Genomic DNA, 21,832 nt, shown 5'->3' with positions numbered 1-21,832 from the left:
TTCTTCGTTCCCGGGCACAACATCCCCAATGACCGGGGTGTGATCCGCGAGCAAGGACACTTGCGCCGTAAAATTAACAATAAAATATTACAGTGCCAAAATAAAACCATTAAAATTATAAAAAAATGTCCGAATCAATTCTATAGAAAAATTAAAATAGGAACTAGATGATCTCGTGAAAAAATTGTTGTATTGGATCGTGCGGAATCAATTTGGTAAGTAACAATTTGTACTGTCTTTTTTTTAAATCGTAACTAAACCATCATTAAAAAATAATTATGAAAAAGTTTGCAATGTAATCTACGCCATTTGCTATATATTTCTGGAATAAAAATTATCTAAATCAACAAATTAAATGAAACATAATTTTAAGGTTAACTTTTCAGGGAATAGGTTATTTAATTAATAATTATGTTAATGATACTTATTAATGTATGCTATTATTGGATAGAATTAACTAAAAATCGAAGGTGCGCTGACCCAATTTTCTATATGATGACATTTACCTAGTACGTACACGGGTGACCTAGGTCATAAAAAATGCTAGAAATATTAACCATATTGTAAATTTCCAGGATTTAAAATATAATATAAGCTAAGTACTTCGTTCACATGCTCCCCTGCAAATCTATACTTTAGTTAGTTAAATATTATTCAATTAATTCATAAAATAATGCCAACGATTAGATCTCTCAAATCGTTTTTTTTTTGGATTTTTTCTGCTTATTTTTGTCCAGAATAAGGTTATATAGTTATTAAGAAATATTTTTTGATTAAATTATTTTACATTAATTGTGTAAGTATTGTAAATTCGTAATTCTTCATAATGTTCGTTGAATTTCTGTTGAAAATAAACGAAAATACTATAAAAATTCTCTCTAAACGTTTCAGTATTGTTTTATTATTTCAAGTTACATTTATTGCAAATTGAATCGATATTTACCGATACAGTGTCAAAAATATGAACGAAATAAATAAAAATATTTTTATTCAGAAAGTGTCTGAATACAAAATAGTAAGTAAACGTGAAATACATTCGAATGACGATATTAAAAACTGACACATTAAAATGGTAACCTCACAGTTGTTTTTAACATTTTCGTCATTATTTTTTATTTATTGAGTTGTCTGATAAGTTCGTGCATATTTTTAAGAATAATTAAGACCCAACTCATTACAATTTTGGTAAGTACATTTATTAATTATATTGGTTCTAATCTGTTCCATAAACTTTTACGTTTTCTGTTGAGTTGTTATTAATCAGATTATGGGAATTTTAGTAATGATGGAAAATAGTGGAAATCCGAGGGCGATTCCACTAGTGCACAATTATTTCGGCTAAGGTACTGTCGCCGTAAACAGTATAATCATATCATATTTATAGCTTATGTGGGATTTTTGATTAAAAAAAAAGAAAACCGTAAATGTACTTTATTATGTGTAATAGCCTATAAACCTGATAAAAATTAACGAATCGTAACCAAACTTTTGTCGATATATGGACTGAAATTATCTTCTTTTAGAATACGTTAACATGTTATGTGTTTTCAATAATTATAATTATAATTAAGCAGGTTATCGAAAGCTGGCACGACCTTATCGGACAACCTATTAAATCTATTTTTAAATATTCACTTCATAGAATATTTCGATTCATTCCTCACAGACCTCTTTATACGTTATTTCCTCGTTACCTTAAATTATAATTATTAATAGTTTAGTTTCAAATATTACAAATAAGTACATTTCTTTTTTTTAAATAACGTACATTTATTATAGCATTATGTTATGTTACATTGTACATGCATTTTGTATTTACTTGAAAGTAATTGTTGTCGTTTCAAATATTGTTCTACTTTGTTCGAACGAAATAATTAAAATGATAACTTTGCATTCTCTGTGGTACAATTGCCAGGATAATGAATTCGCTAACCTAGAAAACTCTTATTCATACTTCGCCATGAAATGACACAATTTCTATTGTTTCCAAAGTTCACACTTCTAAGGAGTGTTCTCTTTAGTGCGTTGTGAGAACAAAGCATTCTAGGTAAAGGCAGTATGTCAACAATATTACAGAAGAATTCCAACTGGAATACCTTGAAACAGCTTTCAAATTATAATTTTCAAATTATAAATACTTTATATACTACTTTACTATAATTTTCATTTAAACTATTATACTCATCTTCGGTGGAGTCTTTTTAAAGAAGTTTTAATTTTTTGACTCCCAAACGGACGATTGTGTCTTGTTTTACTATTATTAAACAGTGTAATAATAAAAATAAATGAGAAGAATTATACTGAAAATTGATACAAAAACTTGAACCAAACCGATTGTAGTCCATAGCAGAATCAGCTGTTTGCTGTCATGTGAGGATACGAGCAAATAATATCAATAATACAGATATGAAGAAAAGACATTTGTATCAATGCTTCAGAGTTTCGTTTGTCTAAAGTCTGACTTATTTATATTTATCTTTTCTGTCCATTTTCACTATTAAATTGAAAATACATTCAAATATGTTGATCGAATTTTGATTGGCCATGTTTTCCATACATTTTCCTTGGAAAAGATGAATAAGATTTTTTTCTAATATTGATAGACTCTATTTGACAGTATATCAGTTGTTTTTAATTCCTCATTTTCTATCCTCAAATAAAATGATAACATAATTTGGGATTTATTTACAGGCGTTTGAATCACATTTTAGATTAAATGTATTTGCTTTTAATAATGTTCTTTGTCCCGTTTCAGTGAGTTGTTGGTAAATTGCATATTACGAAATAGAAAACCACTGCAGTTTGCCGCACTGGCTCGCTTCATTCGTATTTGTTCACTACATACATCACTCTAAATTCATGTATGCAAAGTTTAATATAATCATGAGTTCACTTTTTAATATGTTAAAAATTAATTGCTGCAACCTATTTTACAAAAATTATAAACAACTATTGCAGTAGTTTTATTTTGATACATGTTAAATAATAATTTGAAAGATTCGTTCTCATCCACGGTATTCCGACAGCAGCTTTTTTAAAGATGGAATTTAACCGATTTAGTATAAAATTTATAAGTCCATTGGACCGAGAAAAGCGCATTTCCTTTAAGTGGTCATACGAATAATCGTTCCGTTCTGTAATCCTATAAGATATTCAGAACCCGTTCTTTACGGAACTGAAATTTGATTTACTTCAGTAAATATTATTTGAGCGGAAAAGCGTAACATTTTGTTAACGTGAGAAAAAAGTAATTAAATGTAAAAAAAAGTCACATGATGCTGTATTGGATTCTTTAGTATAAATTATATAATAATCCATGTCTATCTTTTTTTTGACTCAGGAATCAATTAACATTTCCTATATTTTCGTATACCACAAATAAGTATAAAAGATATTCGTGAAAGGGGCGTCATTGCTTTATCATGATGTGGTTTAAAATTTCAGACACATGTTTATACATGTACTTAAAATCTTATTTATCAAACTTTTCTTAATTTAATTACGAAGTAACTTACATAGTTATTAAATTCTTTGGCCGTTGTGCTCAATTATAGTAAAAATACTGGGTAAGATAGGTTACACAATAAAAATTTGTAGTGGGCTCACAAAAGTGGGAACATAAAAAATATAACGAGGGTAAAAAATATAGTGAAAGTGCTTAAAAATCACTTGCATTTATTAATTTTCTTATAAACAAATTTACCGTAGTTAGGCACAGTACAACTTATATCTTCTAACAGCCTGACGATACCAGACGTGCCTTATTTAACACTCTGGCACTTCACAAAGCGCGAAGAGAATGTGAAGGATGTCATTATGTCTTTCTAAACGCACGACCCAATTCTAAAGTCTCTTGCTACGTGCTCCATTTTAAATTTTACGTATCAAAGTTGTTAAAAATCATTATTCTCTTAGACCCTTCGTATACAAGGCAACATAAATATTTGAAATCCGGCAATTTCAGTCGCTAAGCGATTTTATTTGTAACTGTTTGCCTTAAAGAGGCATTTACAGCTTCACCGGGCTTGAGGTGGCCGCATGCAGAAAGCGCTTAGAGTAAACTTATTTTTCGCTAAACGACCCACGCACTACATTATCATATAGGTTCGCAAACAGCGCGCGCCGTCATTTCTATCTGTCTGTCTGTCATGTCATCACCAAAGCCAGTCGCTCGCAACCTGATTGTCAAGATCGTCATGAAAAAGTTGCTGCAATTTACACGATGGCGGAACAAGTCTATACATTTGACATATAGTTGCAATGCGTACAGGCAGTAAGGAATTGTAAACTTGCGTCGACGATTCAAACTCATACATACAATGTACGGATCGCGCTCAACGCGATTGTCGCGACGCAACTATACAATATTAGTTTCGACGCTTTACGTTATGAACAAAGGGCTTTAGATATATAGTTATTAAAATATACAAACAGATTTTATAACATAACATTGAGCATAAACCTCAATCCTATTGCCAATCTATACCAAGTAAGATATTATGTAGGTTTATCTTATTTTTTTCTTCAGATGTTACAACTCCTGATACACTTCTCAATTCAAACGTTGTCTATTGTTTAGTTTGCTCGAGTCCAAGTAACAGTGGTCAATTACCGATGCCATAAATAATTATTTTGATAATGAATTCTGGATTTTCCTAGTCATTTAAATTCGTTGTATACTATCAGAGGCATAGTAAAGACAATTACACTCTTGGAATCTGAAGGCGTACTCTATAACAAGTATACTCAACAAGAGAGCTCAAGTGTTTACGCCTTGGGCTTCCCAAACAAAGGTGGAGGGCATCTATATTGGATGAGTGGAAGCTATTCCTTTATTTTATACAAGTTCTTTTAATATTTTATTGTCTATCACAGATTTTGAAATGGGTTTGTATATGTCGTTGTTCACTTGTAGACAAAGTTATTTCAATACTAACACCGTCCTGTAGTTAAACTGGATATATAAAATGGCATACTTACGATTGTGAAAGAAGTGAAATATAAAGCTCCTTTTACATATCACTATCAAATTGCATTTCATCATCATCAGCTTACTATACATACCCACTGAGGGGCTCAGAGCCTACCCCAAATTAAGGGTGGCTAGGCCATAGTCAACCACGCTGGCCCATTGTGGGTTGGTTGACTTCACACATATCATTGAATTTCTTCTCAGATATGTGCAGGTTGCCTCACGATGTTTTCCTGCACCGTAAGAACGTCGGATAAATGTACATGTGTAAATCGAAAAACACATTGTTACATAGCGGGATTCGAACCCAGGACCTGCAGATTGCAATTAAGTGCTTAACCCCTGAGTAACCGATACTGAAATTGCATGTATTGTTTAAAAATTTCTTTTGTTTTTCATTACCTTATAACTTTCATAATTAATGATTATTGGAACGAAGTTCCTTATCGTGCGTTGTGAAAGGGGGCTAGACGGAAAAAATTCTTACGAAAAGTTGTCACGACACTTTTTGCCATAGTAAGTATATTAACGACGAATGAGCGCTACTTCACCATGGCAACGACGTGACAATATATAACGAAAATTCATAGAAATGAAATGTACTTCTTGTGAAGACTTAAGTTTTTTATTCATAGAATAAACATTGGTTCCTTCACTAATTAATCGAAAGGAAATTCGTTCCATCCGGGTGTCCCTTGACACCTCTCAAGTTTTTTATAGATTTATCTGTCATTTATTTGATACTAGAAGTTGTCCGTGACTTCGTCCGCGCGGAATTAAAAAAAATCTAGTAATAAATATAGTCTATTTCACTCGAGAATAGTGTAGCTTTCCAACAGTGAAAGACTTTTTTAAATCGGTTCTCTAGTTTCTTAGCCTGTTTAATGCAAACAAACGACAATCTAATCTTTGCAATTAATATTAGTACAGATACAGAATCTTAAAAATATGCTTTTTAAAAGTTTAATATTAAAATAATTGTAGTATAAAAAAACTTCTTCCACCTCTGTGAACTTTTTGCAGCGATCAAATAAAACACAACTTTTACGTACATTCTCAAAGCATCCACTTTGAAAGAAACCTTTCTACTTGGCCCGACAAGGTCTCCGACATTAAACGAAATGCTTTCAGTATTCATTTAAGCAGTATAAATACGAAATATAAAATGAGCTTATATTTTTGTGAACGATAAATTAAAACAACGATGTTTATATTAATTATATAAGTAACTTATTAATTATATAATTAATTTTGCTTGATTAAGCTTTAACTATAGATACTTACTTACCTAATTCGGAGCACAAAAGTGATGCGAGAAAAATAACTCCGGAGTCCTTTTTTGGTGAATTTCTTCGGTGTTGTCATTTACATTACAAAATTAATCTATAAGGAAAATTGTGTACAACCTTTTCTGTTTCTTATTTTTATATCAAAAGGTGGAAAAGAAGCGAGCGGCCGCCTGAATTCGCCGAAATAGCGAAGCGACCGCTGCATATAGATATCCGCAGATGCGTTGCCTATCTTTAATTGACGGAGATGGGGACGGCTATCTTCGTCGATGTTTTTGATTGCGTCTGCCACTGTTATAGTTTATTTCTTAGTCTCCAAAACGGCCTGGCCGTAAAGACACCAATCCTTTTAAACCTCCTATAGAGGATTTCTTCGTCAATGAATTTAATTGGCGAATGGACAGACTAATTACTTAGTGACCTTTTTGATTATTTCGAGTACAATCAACGTCGTACAACGTTCAAACACAAACAGCGCTACATTTATTTACAGAAGCCCATCTCTCGTCTTGTAGCGGTGTGTAAACACTCTCTGCTCGCTACATAGAGCAAACAACTCCACGACCGGGCTTCCAATTTGTAAAAAATTTACATTGCAGCGATTTTTTATTTAATTTACTTAATATTACAAGTTGTTGATAATAATTTGACATTAAATTAATAGATATATTGTATTATTTGTATTCAAGTACAGGATTTGTAGAAGACATTTGAAGGGTACGGATATTGAAGGGTACTCTGTCCAGGTACGCAACGCGTAGGCATCTGAAAATCACCTTACTGCAGATGCTTATGGACAGCGATTACCTCGCTTTTTTATTTATATCGAGGAGCCGCTTGTTAGTTTGCCGATTTCAACTATGAAGAAATTATCATCATCATCTCTGTATACATTCGCAGGAGACTAGCGAAGCAAGCGCGCGCGGTGAGAGCCATGCACCCGTCCGCCAGGTGACGCTGCCGGCTGCACCCGCGGAACATGTCATGGGACTCACTAGAGTCGCGCGACTTCCTTGGGTCAGTTCAACCACAATAATTATTATACCTAGTTTATCTAAGTGCCAACATACACAAACAGCTTTAAGCTGTCAACAGCGGTAATTACAAGCCATGGGTTTGATGTCAGAGGTGTAATCGGTATAAGATTGTCCTGTTAGCGTGCTGGTTTTCTTAAAAGTTGTTTTGTAGTTATACGATTAAATTTAATTATCAACTTCTTTAAAATAGTTATTGAACACTTTTTGTATAATGTATATCGTTATAGCGGGGTGCCGGCACATCAGTTGTCGGCAACACGGCTCCTAAGCTCACCTGACCCATCCAGGCTCGAAGATCCACCAGGTATTGCCGTACTATTTAAACATCCGATTGCTTATTTCTTTCTAGCATATAGATAGACGACACACCAGTTCAAAATATTTAATAAACATCACAACTGTATCGATTCATCTAAAGGTCAAGTTCAAGTTGCAACAAGCATCGTTTATAATATCAAGTAGCAGTAGTAACTAGCAGTATAGCGCATGTTTGGATATCTGTTGTAAACTATTTTATGTGCTGAATGTTGTATTGTTTTTCGTTTCCAGAGGTATTTCCATTCTCAGAGGAGTACCAGGGCGAGAGGAACGGCGCGTTGCGATGGGGCTCGCGGTTCGGGCCGGCGCACCGGCCGCCGCCCGCCGGCCTGCTCGACTGCTTCCGAGGCTGTCGCTCCCGGCTAGACCAGTATCTAGCGAGAAGAAAAGTATGCACGCTAGTATTACCATGATATAATTCCGATATTTCCTTAATTGCTTGTCAGTAGTACACGTAGTACTTATATCAGTCAATAAGTAGAAAATCACGTCTCAATTCTGTTAATGTCATTTATCACTTGTTTACGGTTTACACGATTGTTATAAAATTTTCATCGATTGAATCAAGAGACCGTTGTGGTTGCTGCAGTAAAGAGAGCTTATATGTTATTAGATCGAGCGTGGAGTGCGTCTGTACGGTCAGAACGAGCAGCGGCTGGCGGTGAAGGTGTGGTTGTCGGCGCTGCGCGGCGTACGACATCGCAGCGACAAGTTCGCACTACTTGGACACCTCTACCAGGCGTACATGGACTTTGGGAAGTACAGGTACATATCTAATCAATACCTCAAGCGGTTTCACCAGGAGGAGGCGTTCATAGATCCAAAGACTTTTGTAACCACCGAACATTCTAAACACGTAATTATTTGTTGCAGAGAATCGTTAGAATTCGCTCACCGGCAGCTCGGTATATCAGAGGAGCTAGATTCGGCACCGATGCGCGCGGAGGCGTATCTCAATTTGGCGCGAGCTCATCAAACGCTCGGAGGACTTGACAGGTATACTACCAAAATTTGGGTAAAAAAAATAGATTGAGCTTGGATTTTAACATTAGCTATAGGCTTCTACTAAAATAGCTACTTCTTGAGTTAAGTTTTTAGTCACAAGTGTACTTTTGTATCTAGAGCCTTGTCGTACGCCCGGCATGCGCTGTACAATGACTGCGGGGGCGGGTCCACTGCAGGCTGCGTGCACCTCACTGTCGCCTCCGTGAGTCTCGAGCTGGGCGCCTTCAGCAAGGCCATGGACGGTTTCCAGAAGGCGCTGGCCGTCGCTCAGTCGCAGAACGACAACACACTTTTGTTACAGGTTACTTTTTCTAGATTGTTATGTTAAATAAGCTTGCAAAATCTATATACAGTTAAATAACTAAAATGGATCTGTAATAAGTTGAAAAAGCAATTCTTAATACTAAAAAAATATTGGCATGTGCATTCAAATGTAATGCTAATATGTTGAATTAGATACACGACCATTGCCTTTATGTTGGGAAAGTAAAAAACAATGTTGGATGTGAGTAAATTCCACGAACATCTAATACCAATTAAAATCTACTTGTTTTGTACTTGTGCAAGGTGTACGTGGGCCTGTCGGAGCTGTGGCGTCGGCTGCGTGACGCGGAGCGCGCGGTGGCCTGTGCGGCGCGCGCCTGCGACCTGGGCAGAGGTCCTCGAGCTGCAGACCTCAACACGAGGCACCACCGCGCCGCGCTGCTGCAGATGGCCGCCGCGCTAAGAGCTCGCGGAGAACTGGGCGACGCCCACGACTACTGCAATGTGAGGGCTATAAATAGTAACTCAAAACTGGTAGAACATATGGTAAGGTTGTGTTGTGCAAGTCAAGAGCCAAAATTTTCTAACATTTCCATTTTCTTCTAATATACCCTTAATCGAAATACAAATACCTTAAAACGTATATATTTATTATTATTATGTACTGTTTCGTAGGAAGCTCTCCGACTGGCAGCGGTGGCCGGCGACCAAGGTTGCTACGCGAGAGCCGCAAGAATAGCTGGTGACGTTTATCGCCGGAAATGTGACATCGGAAAGGCTCTCAGGTACTTATTAGTCCTAATGTCAACGTATACCAGTTCGCACGCAAAGTTCCGCATGCTAATGTTATTCGTGTAGGCACTACGAGGTGGCGATGGGCGCGGGGCAGGCGCTGGGCGACCGGCTGGCGCAGATGGAGGCGATGGACGGCGCCGCGCGCTGCCTCGAGGCGCTGCGCCTACAGGGCCGCATCTGCAACTGTCGCCCGCTAGAGTTCAACACGCGTCTGCTGGAGGTCGCCACCTCCGTCGGCGCTAAGGTATCATCCAGCAACACACAACACCAACACTAATGAAACAACTCTCTTTAAATTGTTAATTTATGTCAGACACATTTGCAACTCTTCAGATTATCAGTTAATAATTTAAAAAGCGGGACCTCGGATCAGTTGTTTGCCTCATTCCGTTAAAATATACCTAACTGCCGAACTCAGACTCTAGAACTTAGAACTACTAAGTTGACTCCCTTTGTGTGTGTATTAAGCGAGTATTGTTACACTAGATGTTGGTGAGACGAGTCCGGCTGCGTCTAGCGGAGATTTACACCGCGCTGGGCGACAACAACGCTGCGGCGAGGCAGAAGCGTGCGGCGGCCGCCTGGGCGGCGCCGGCGTGCGCGCGTTGTCGCGAGCCTCTCGCGGACCGCCCGGAGCCGCTCGCCTCGCTGCCCTGCGCCCACATCGTACACCACGCGTGAGTACTCCCTTCCGCTATAAACTGACGCACTTAAAGTTCTTTCAAATTTACTTAAGCAGTCCCTTAATGTAGAATTATTTTTTATTATCTAGTGTAAAACTAAGGATAAGTATATTTCCTACGATAAAGCTATTTTTTTCAAGTGGAATATAAAATTGGTATGAACAGTAACAGTGTAAATATTATTTGTGTGTGGTCAGTTGCATGCCGGAGTCGTGGTCGCGGCGGTCTACGCGCGGCGCGAGTGCGAGCGCGGGCGTGGAGTGCGCGGAGTGCGCCTCACCTCGCGCGCCCCGCGCCCCGCCACCCGCGCCGCCCGCACCGCCCGCACCCCGCACACTACCACATCAGGTACTATCTCGTGTTATAAAAACACCAATTTATAAAAAAAGATGCAAAACTGATATTCATTCATTTTTTAATAATTCTTTTCAGGATTTTCCATTCGGTACTCCCCCCACCCTCCGCGAGTCAGATCTCAATTCCGTGCTGTCAGACCACAGCAGTCAGCAGGCTACGTCCAGCGTTTAAAAATATTTATTTTACACAACTTAATTTTTTAATTCGAGTTTTAAGTCATCGATGGTCATTATATCGAACTTATTTAATTAATAGCGGAGTTTATAATTTTAAAAATAATTACAACATTTATTTTATTTGACCGTACAGAACATTTAATTACATCACTAAAGTTTACGAATCATACCAGAACAAAAATTATGTTATACAATAAGATGATCAGTTGTATAGTTGTAGCAAAAGCTATAAATGTATACAAATAAAAAGTAAAGAACATGTCCATATCTATTTACATCAAGGGTAAAATACCCAGTTATTGACCTCTGTTGAAATTTTACATAATAAGTTGAGAATACAAAAGTTGTCTGTCTATTTTTAGAAATAAGTCTAGAAGACATTGATTCATTATTTCATTAAATAAAGGGGTGTACTTTTTTATTAGCCCACTTGTTATGAAGTAATTTTATGAAAGAATCTCTTGAAAGTTTTAAAGAAAAGGAGAAGAAATTATGAATGTTAGAGATTTAACACTCCATAAAGCGATTTTATTTAATATCTATGTAATTATCTATTTAATATCTATAAAACTGAGTATAAATATTCTAAAAAAATGGAGTATATCTAGTATTAAATATTAAATGAATATTGATGTTGTATTTAAGATCTCTCTGACGCATTAAGTGCAAAAATACATCGGCAATGTGACGCTTCTACCGTGATACATGTGTTGCAATATAATTAAAATAATGTTTTTTTTATTTAAATTCGTAGTTATATAAATCAATTTCAGCATTTTGCAAGTCAAATTCGGTCTTTAACTTATTAAATTATTACCGATAACTGAATATGATGAGTTGAAATTGATTTTTAAACTTCCGAATTGGAAATTTATAACCTACATTATAAGTGTAACTGATCTCCACTTTATTACGGGCATGTTGTGATGCAAAAATTATTTTTTCGTAATCAGTGAATATAAGTATATAAAATGCATTTTAATTTGTGTTCTAATTAACTTTGTGGGGATATGATATCATATGGAAATGATTGAGTTTGGCTTTTAAGGTGGGTACAGACTGGTGAAACGTAACATGCAATGTGTCATGCAATGAAAGAATTCACCGTACACATTGCTGCAATGTATCATGAAAGGTAACACACTTTGTAACAATTTCTCATAGTTTGGACGTCTTGTGCGCGCGAAATGTGCATTTCACGCGCACGCTACGAGCATTACAAGCCGCGCGCGGAGCGATCTGTCATTTGTCGGTTTTTCGAACGAACACAAAGGGACAAACAGAGGAACGCGGGAGGTTCGTAGTGAATTCGCGTTAAGAGCGCGCTATGCGTCCACGCTTGCAGCGAACATACAATGAAGGCAGAATTATACATTTCATGTTACGTTTCACCAGTCTGTACCCACCTTTAAAGATAACATGTAATACAAGCGGAGGTTGGTACGTTGATATAAGTAAATTATTCATTAATGTTACCTATTAAAAATAAATAAAAAATAAAAATATAACAAACACGTTAAAATTTAAGGTCCACGTAAAAATATCTCAAACTGCCAAATATTTTAGCGGTCAATTACATACCTATGAAAAGCGATAAATAAATTATATTAAATAAATTGCACTAGTTTTACCGAATGGCACAAAGAGAGGGACAATGGACAGAAAAGCGTTTTGTTAAATTTTTCGTTTTCTAAATTTGACTTCAAATAATAAAGTGAAAAAATATAGGATTGGATATGAATAATATGAACTGAAAGTTATTTGTTTTTTTTTTTTATATTGCTGGTGTTTTCTGTTGTAATATCATAGTGGATTTAAAGCGTGAACTATTTATCTAAAACACAAAACTTAATGTTCCAAAGACTTACATAACTAAAGGCTAAAAACCTATCACGCGATGAAGCGATGGATTTTTTTTGTAACAACACTACTCACTTACCTATTTTTTAGAACTCTATTGGTTCAAAAGTATTTTCCCTTTTACGGGTTGTACATATCATAAACAAGTTTTATTTAATTTTTTACAGACGATGATAATTTTCATCCATTGTCCCTTAATATCGACGCTGGAAAGCATAAACGCTGTAACCCTTGAAATCGCGAATATGTTTTTCACACGTTAATAATTTCATCCATTATCAAACGATAATGATTTTATTATAGGTTAGCACAAACTACACAACATTGCTAAATACCGCATGCTTGTAGGCGTATCAGCTCACGAGTTATCATTTTTTGGCTCTCCTGTAAAGTTCATACTTTCGGGGTTACAGCGTTTACGCTTTCCAGCGTCGATATAAAGATTAGTACGTACACTTCATATAAAAATTGTCTTTAAATGAACGCAATATCTTTCCAGATGTCAACAAAGTGTTCATTTCATATGAGCCAATTTTTTGATGCAAGATTGCAAGTAATTAAAATAGAATAAAAAAATACAAACTCGTTAAAATTCAAATAAAAAATATTCTACATTTAAAATATAAAGTAAATAATAAAATAATAGTCGAATAACATATAATAGATAGAAAAAATAAATATAGCACATATTGAGCAGTTTTGAACCACCGAATTCGTTTAACAGAAAAAATTAAAACAACCTACATAAATCCTGAAGTACAAAAGATATTTATTTGAGTTTTGTGTGACGTTTTCAAAGCTTCTTAATTAAAGCTAGGAGCGTTTGATGTCCTCAAAATATATAGTATCTAAGTTTAATTTCGTCCTAATTAATTTACCACATAAATGTACACGTAGGAGGTAACAACATTATATATGTTAATGACAAAATTTTTGAATTGTAGCGTGTGAAAACGCAAAAATTAATACAATAAAAATCCCTATCTATCACGCACCTTATAATATTTGTCTGTATGAATTTTATTTTTGGCAACTCAAACTTTATTTTAATCAAATTAATTATGTATCTTCAATAGCCAAATGTGTCCAGTCCCTTATTAAAAAAATAATAAAAAATATAACTTTATAATTTTATGTGATGTAGTGTGTTTTTAAGTATTAAAATTTTAAATCTTAAACGTATCGATTAAGATACTTTACTATAATTTGAGTTTTTATATGTGAATCTATGTGTATAAGTTACCAAAATTAAATAAAAATATATTTCACCAAAATAAAATATAGTAAATAATAAAATATGTGCACATCATCGATATTGTTTTGATAGAACCGTAAACTACCACGGTGTTCTTAAATGTGTTGGGAAGCACTTTCTAAATTTACTTTCGTGTACTTGCCTAGTATTTTAGAGATTTAATTGATGTTCAAGATATTATTTCATTTATAAGAAAATGTATATTGCAAATTCTTAATAACCAGAGCTGGGCATTAACTCGTTAATCCGTTAATCGTTAATTAACGAAGTTAACATTTTGCTTAACGGATTAACTTTTAAGTTAACTTCAAAAAGTGTTAACGCTTTTGTTAACTTCCGTTAAACTCAACTTCCGTTAATAAAAGTCCGTTAATCGTTAAATTAGTAACTTGGAGACGTGCTGTCATTTTGTTAAAATTACGTGCCACGCCACGCTCGTAAGTTCTACTGTGTTGGGCGACTGTCGGCGACTCGAATGGTGAACGAACGAGTTGATAATTGATATATGTGAAGTTCGCGTGCAAGTGTGTTGCATCAGAGCGTCCGGGAAAGACGTGACCAACAGGACAAAATTAAAAGAAAGTTCGAAATAGTATATTTCATTACGAGTATATAAAAGCAAGAGTATGTAATAGCCCACATTCCGAACGCTCTCCGTCCCTGCAATACGCCACTCTTTGAGCAACTGTATTAAAACACTTTTTTACTCGTGCTTTTTCTTTAGCTTTTCCAAACTCGTCCGTTCTCGTTCCCAACTGTCAAAATAATGTCTATTAAAAAGAAAAAACTAACCACGATTTTTACAAAAAAAAAAACATTGAAGTTTCTATGATTCATGCAAATTTTTCTAAAAAGAAGCTCCTAATTTGTTGCAATATCAGATTTAATGATTTGATTCAATGAATTCGGTAGGTTTCATTTTATTTCATCTCATTAAATTTAATTTTCATTTCATATCAATAAAAATAATCTACAGAAGACTTGGACGTTAAGGCATAGTTCCCTTTGCCTACCCAGAATGGGTGAAGAAAACAACAAATCTCTGTTTGTATTCTTTTACGGTTGGCGCCATTTTTCAAACATTTTAGTTAGTTGAGTTTTTATTATTCTATTGAATTGCTTAATTTTTTCGTAACTGTATTAAAAATGTTGTTAAGTTGTTTAGTACACGTGCGGAACTGTCATTACAACTTGTTCCAACTGTCAATCCTCACCTTCTGCTGCGCCTCGGCTCGGGTAGACATTTGTCGGAACTCTTTGCAATGACAGGCTTTCCGCACTCATAATGAAATATACTATAATGCATTCATACTTGTCTCTAATACTAATGTGTACATTCTATAAATGTATAGTCAAATTACTATTTTAAACAAGTGTCGCTACATAAGTGTGAAATTAGTATGTATAATTTTGGTATGGTTAACTGTTAACGATTAACTTTAACTTGCGTTAAATATTCGAGAATTTAACGCTTTAACGATTAACGAAGTTAATTTTTTAATTAACGAATTAACGATTAACGAAGTTAACTTTTCGATTAACTGTGCCCACCTGTGTTAATAACTATTTTTTATTATACTGCTATTTTTTAAATAAAAGATTAAGCTACGTAAAAATATATTTAAATGTTATAAAAATGTCCTAAATATGTGTGTTAATAAAAATAATCTGTTTCTCTAAATGTCGAACTAAAAACTATTATGCATAGCTAAAATATAGAGCAATATCTATACAGTAAAAGATCTATATTTATTTTATTTAAGTAACGGAATTTAGTTTAAGATAAATCCTTTATTAAAAAATTTAAACATTGAATGTTAGTTGTAAAAAATAATAATCCCGACTGACTCTTCCCAAGTGCAAAATCTAGAAAACGCAATGGAATGGAAATATAAAAACATAGTAAAATGTCCACGAAAAAAACCTTATGTCAGTCGGGCAATTACCCAAAGGTCAAACACAAATGTTTACAAATATAATGATAATTATATCCGAGTAATTTAATTTCAATTGACTTTTCAGCTATTACTGATTTTGTAATCGAATGACTAGGCCAAAGAAAATTGTTGTTATTAACCCGGTAGTTGTGAAAATGGCGTTGTGTTTATCGATCATGTTAGAAAATGTTAAGAGTAATGAGATATGATTGTTCGTTATATTTTTAAATTTTAATTGGAATATATCAAATTCGGATTATAAGAAATGTCGTATTTTATTTCAATTTTACCTTAATATTATCCTAAACTATCTATTATCTAGAAACATCACTTATAATATGTATCCAAGTAACTACTTATTTTATCTACTTCAATGTAGTCTGTCCCTGTAATATTCTACGAGTTCTTAAGCCAGGTTTGAAGTGATTTTATTCGTATTGATATCATTTCTAATCTAAGAGCCAATAAAGCAAGGACTTTCAAAACGCCACAAGATGAGGCCCCAAGAAAGCGATGTCATAAAGATTTGCATTTCAGCTTTTTTCCTATTTCAGTAAGACTTTTAATTTTTAGTAAGGATGACGAAAAAAGGGTGTCGAAAACAAATCAATTTACCTTGGCTAGGATCTAGAACTTATGGTGATACGGTTCCGGACCTTTTAGACCTCTTTTTCAAGCATTGAAATTTGATACTAACGAAATAGAAAAGCCGAATCATTTTATTATGACCAAACAGTTTTTATTAGTGGCTTAGGTACGTACTTTTCTAGGTAAATAATTTAGGAAAATTTAATTCTATCCGGCATTCAATTTTTCAAGTGTTGCTAGGAATAAATTCTTAATATTTTCTATTAAGTTTCTTTTATATAAATACAATATCTGTATATTTTTGTGTATTTAACGGTCCAAGATCAGAAATTATTAGAAATGAAATATTATCAAGACAAAGATTTGCGGCTCAAGAATTGGCTGAACGATCAAAATCAGTGACATTAGACGACAAAAGTTGTTTACTTAAAAAAAGTTCATTTGTATTGATTTTCTGTCGCTCCTCTCTGTGCCTAGATTTTTCCAAAGAAAATCAATTCGTCGTACCATATTGATATCTTCGGTCCTCGTAGGTCGCAAACGAGAGGTAATAAATTTTTTGCACCGATTTTATCTCTAAAAATACATTACTGGTGACGTTAAAAAGACTGTTTATCGACGCGTAACGCAAATCAGTTTAGATATCTTCTATTTTCTCAATATTTTAACATATTTTCGTTGTTTTAGATAAAAATGAGCTCCATAGCGCAACAAGAATCTTTTGTTAAGGAGAGTTTATCTCAGTTCATCGCCAAAAACATTCCTTCCGCGAATATAAACGTAATCGATGATATTGTTCTCGCTTATGTGATTTCTATATTGGAAGAAGCATCTCAAGACGCCTGTTTTGATGTCGAAGGTACGGATGTTGTGTAGTAACATTGATTTAATTTGTCTGAACAAATAATCTTTTTATAACACTTAATTCATATTATTATATTGCGCCAGTAGGATAAAATATCTGACAGTGTATAACATTTTGATTTTATGAAATAACTTACAAATAAAAAATTTTTTGGGACTAAATATTTAATTTTTTTTTGCCATCAGTTAAATATTTTTAATATCCAGTCATTCTCAGAAGGTGATCACATTATAAGGATTGAGACCCACAACCCTTTGTCCCTTGTCTTTCACCGCAACTTGCTTTGCAACTTTAAGCTTAAGTAATTGCGAATACATTTTAGAGAAACAATTGAAATTGTTTATTCTCATTGTTTAGTGCGTGGCTGCGATATTTCTTTTATAATGCAAATATTTTCCTAAAAATAACACTTCATCTTTGTTTTCTAATCCGAGCTATTCCAATATTTTCTTGAAATGCTAATATTGTGTTATTCTGTAGGTTTCATAGAAATGATGGCAGCGTTCATGCCAGACTTTGCAAGCATTGATGCTGGGGTGGTGTGCACCTGGGTCCTGGAACTGGAGGCTCAGCTGTCTCAACGGGTGGAGACTGACTCTGCTTCCACCAGCGGTGAGTGACATTTAATGATATTAAAGGAATTAAATTATTTGGAAATAAATTAGTTGAATAAATCTATTATTCATTCTTTCCTTATATTTTAGATGATTCTGGTGAGAGTGACAAGCTCAGTCTTACGCTGCAGAGCCTCAATGAGATGTTGCCTTCTAAGAGCAACAGGTAAGTATGATTTGATGTTTTGATATTATTTAATGAAGTATGTGTAAAATACTTAAAGTTTTTATATAGGAGAAGGGGGCAGCGGATTGGCTTGTCAATTAATCCAACATCCATGCACAGCCTTTTTAATCTCTTGACTCTAAGTTATTAAGTGTCTATGATAAATTATTTATAAGTAAAATGATTTAAAACAACCACAAGTAAAAAAAGCAAACACTTCTTAACAATATATAAATTTAGCTCCAAATCAGCTTAACTTATGATTTCTGATACTGATATGTAGTTGCCATGTTTAACTTATTAACCATTTCAAATTGTTCAATTTATATGATCATGACTGTTTGGTTAGATCTCACTCCAACTCGGAGAGCTCTGAGAGCACCGAGGGCCGCCGTCCCATCATCGACGGCGAGGAGTATGCTGACCAGTGCCGCGTGCTGCATGAGATGTTCCCCAACACCTGCTCCATGGAGGTCAGTGAGAATTATTGCCAACTTACAGTTATATCAATTTTTTTTATAAAATAAAGTAGCAACAACAAAATTACACAAGCTGTCTGTCACCTGACATAAGTGACCGCTACGGATACACGATTGGAACAAGCTAACGAGTTTCAGATTCATTACCAAAGTTTGTTCAAAGTGGGTCCTGACTATGCACTGCACTACTTGAATAACCAAATAATTAAACTTTTGCTACCTCAGTATTTGGATGTAACAAGATATAGACAACTCAGTGTATAATTTAACACCTTTTTTTATAAGGTCCTAGAAGTTGTAGTAGGCTCTACTGTTGTTATCAGATGTGGATGTAAGTGATATCGGTTGGTGATGAACAAAGGCGTGGTATTTGGTTAGATAAAGCACTGCGTGTCTATCGCTCGCGGTGACGCGGAGCGCGCGGCGGCGACGCTGCTGCACCGGCGCGAGCAGGGACAGGCGTTGTCCGCCGCCGCGCTGCATGCCGCACCGCGCTCCCCGCTCTGCGACGACAACGAGCTCAAGTCGCGCATCATCGCACGGTCAGTCATACACACAGGCATACATACACACACACATTTTTACACCTTATTAATATTATAAATGCGAAAATTTAGATAGGTAAATGTTTGTTGAGCAGGTTACTCCAAAACAACTTAATGGATCTGGATGAAATTTTGTACAAATAGATTATTGTCTGGAATATGGAATAAGCTACTAACTAGTAGCGGGCAATAGCTAGTACTTCAATGCGGTGTGACACACTGTCTTTATTCCTTCAGAGATATGTAAACAATAAAAACTCATGCCCTTAAACTAGAAGGGTAGGCAGAGACCTTGGACTTCCATTTAAGTTGGTCCTGGCAAACTTCTCTCACTTCAACTTATTCAGAGATGTGCTTTTAATTATTTAACTGTTATTTTTGGTTGCAAGAGAAATAAAAAAATATTTTTCGAGTATTTATACAACAATATTTAATGTTTCAAAAATAACAATTTTCTAGATTGCTTATATCGATCCAAAAATAACATGTTAAGTTCAAATATTCATATATTCATACAAAACAGAAATTACATCAACATGCACATAAATGAGTGTCCTGTTGTTTACCCTTCTCAACAAAATTGCTGCATTTTTTTTACAGCAATGAATATATTGTTATCTACCAACTCAATGACTTTATTATCTTTAACTTTTAAGAAGAATAATAAAGATAAATATCATTTTTAAAAATAGTTTGTACAATAATAGATATTTTATTTCTCAGTTACTCTTATGTGGACAAGAACTCGGACACCAAGGAGCACAAGCCGTTGGCGCCTAAGATTGAGCCCAAGAAGTTGGTGCGTTATCGAGACAACAAGATCGTGTCTCTCAAGGGCGAGCGCTACACCGAGGTAAGTACACACTAACCGTGGACATTCACTGGTGACACAATTGTACTACACGATATTGTTATCACATTCATTTATATTAGAAAAACAGAGATAGCGTTATGTTTCCACATAGGTATTTCAGTACTTTTTTCATCAATTAATTGCAATTACAGTCTTAACAAAGAGAGATAGTTGTTTCAATAGTTTAGCAAGTGAGTCTTGACATCGTTGACATGACATGTTCCCTTAGGTACCGAAGTCCGGGATCGACGAGGAGCAATTGAAGAAGCCCAAAAAGCAACACTGCCCTTAACCTTTAGAGCCACGTCAGTACGGTGAAAAAGCGGACCCTCTCTCTTTGTCCCATCTTCATGTAATCGTTGTTCCCCATCCCGCACGCCCCATGCCCAGTGTATATCCTACGAAACTATGTCTCTCTCTTACTTCAATGTTCGTCGATGTAATAAAAAAAACATGTAGTGGGCGTAACGACATATTTAAACGTAGTGTAACATGGTCACAATCGACCGTTAATATAACATACGCTCAAATTACGTATGCGTATTTAAATACGTACGTACACACAATACGTACACAATTTTATGTAGTTAGGAATATTCGCTGCGCGTATCCGAACGCAGTTTCATTATTCGCACGTATATATTTTTCCTACGTTCGCGTACTATTGACGTATTTGTTTTTTAATATTTTTGTCGGGCGTGCGTCCGTATTTTTTCCTATTAGAACGCGTGGATTTTACTTTATGTTGTTCGCGGCATTCCTTATTCCGCTTTTTTTCGGTACTGATTTTTTTAATGTAACTGTTATGTTACACCGGCTGTCTCGACTTAACAGTGTATTTAGTCGTTATAATTTGTATTTAATTTGCGTATTTATTGTTAATTTTAAGCTCTCTACGAGGCAGCTGATCGTCAGTATTATTTTGACCGGCAGAACTATGGCATTGCATACTACCGCAGTGAGCGATGGCTCTGGGGTGCGACTATGTGTTCAGTATAATAGGCATTTTATAAGAACAAGGGTTTGTGAGAATGTATGTGTGTATGTAATGCATGCCATAGTTTGCATGGAACTGTATATTCTGCCTTTTATAATGTGCGACGGAGATATTTATTCACTAAAATGTTGCATGATATGTCAAAATGTCTTAAGCGAATTATTTATTCGAATGCAACATTTTAGTGACTGCGTCCGCCATTTTGAATTCCTTATAGTTTTAAGTGAAATGATCTGTCAGATACCTGTGATTTTAAATTGTTATTATTTTATTATAAAAAATGTGATTCGTACGATAGTTTTATTGTTTTTAAAATCATCTGTGATCGTGATGCCATTTAATTATACCATAGTTTTCCCTAAAAGTGGATTTTATATTTTAATTTTAGGTTTTGTATTAATATTGTTGTTAATAACCATTATAAATAAATGTTGTTTTGTTTATAGAGTCAGTTTAAAGCGACTGAATTTTAGCATTATATAGGTTATTTAATTTGCAAAGCGTTAGTGGTTTTGTTCTATTACTGTCTTAAACATTTTAGACCAAGGTCCTAGACATTTTACTACAAGTTTTAAACATTCGACTCTTTTAAAATGTATCGACCGTGATCAGTTTCGACGTGATAACATAAAACCACTATCACTTCAAGTTTTAAATGGAAACTTCTCGAATAGACTGATCCTAATAGTCAAAAATCTCATCCAATGAGGAAAGATATCTCTCAAATATATTATTTATCTGTAATTCTATTTCGCCATGATTCACCACTTTACTATT

The 21,832-nt window shown here is 34.8% G+C and overlaps 2 protein-coding genes across 2 annotated transcripts; both read left to right on the top strand.

The window, feature by feature from the left end:
- The first annotated feature begins 41 nt into the window (after window positions 1–41).
- Window positions 42–10,891, top strand: LOC106721251 (43 kDa receptor-associated protein of the synapse homolog). Its single transcript, XM_014516156.2, has 13 exons — window positions 42–215; window positions 7,162–7,278; window positions 7,526–7,602; window positions 7,848–8,005; window positions 8,230–8,381; window positions 8,490–8,612; window positions 8,739–8,922; window positions 9,189–9,389; window positions 9,561–9,670; window positions 9,744–9,924; window positions 10,167–10,357; window positions 10,561–10,711; window positions 10,796–10,891. The coding sequence occupies exons 2-13, from the start codon at window positions 7,241–7,243 to the stop codon at window positions 10,889–10,891; spliced, it is 1,662 nt and encodes a 553-aa protein (XP_014371642.2). The 5' UTR covers window positions 42–215; window positions 7,162–7,240.
- Window positions 10,892–16,955: 6,064 nt separating this feature from the next.
- LOC106721277 (CUE domain-containing protein 2) lies at window positions 16,956–21,294 on the top strand. The gene is made up of 8 exons (XM_014516187.2): window positions 16,956–17,083; window positions 17,224–17,395; window positions 17,882–18,013; window positions 18,106–18,181; window positions 18,531–18,654; window positions 19,039–19,202; window positions 19,929–20,058; window positions 20,288–21,294. Exons 2-8 carry the CDS (start codon window positions 17,230–17,232, stop codon window positions 20,348–20,350), a joined length of 855 nt encoding a protein of 284 aa, XP_014371673.1. The 5' UTR covers window positions 16,956–17,083; window positions 17,224–17,229; the 3' UTR covers window positions 20,351–21,294.
- The last annotated feature ends 538 nt before the right edge of the window (window positions 21,295–21,832 follow it).

This window comes from Papilio machaon, chromosome 19, assembly GCF_912999745.1.
Source record: "Papilio machaon chromosome 19, ilPapMach1.1, whole genome shotgun sequence".
In the NCBI taxonomy this organism is placed as follows: Eukaryota; Metazoa; Arthropoda; class Insecta; order Lepidoptera; family Papilionidae; genus Papilio; species Papilio machaon.
This window is presented reverse-complemented; position numbering and strand designations above follow the sequence as displayed.

Excerpts from the sequence above, each read along its gene's own strand:
- LOC106721277 (XM_014516187.2), top strand. The coding sequence starts at position 17,230 with ATGAGCTCCATAGCGCAACAAGAATCTTTTGTTAAGGAGAGTTTATCT. Across the intron at positions 18,014-18,105 it reads TGACTCTGCTTCCACCAGCG|ATGATTCTGGTGAGAGTGAC; the intron begins GTGAGTGACATT and ends CTTATATTTTAG. Across the intron at positions 20,059-20,287 it reads AGGGCGAGCGCTACACCGAG|GTACCGAAGTCCGGGATCGA; the intron begins GTAAGTACACAC and ends ATGTTCCCTTAG.
- LOC106721251 (XM_014516156.2), top strand. The coding sequence starts at position 7,241 with ATGTCATGGGACTCACTAGAGTCGCGCGACTTCCTTGG. Across the intron at positions 9,390-9,560 it reads ACGCCCACGACTACTGCAAT|GAAGCTCTCCGACTGGCAGC; the intron begins GTGAGGGCTATA and ends ACTGTTTCGTAG. Across the intron at positions 10,358-10,560 it reads GCCCACATCGTACACCACGC|TTGCATGCCGGAGTCGTGGT; the intron begins GTGAGTACTCCC and ends GTGTGTGGTCAG.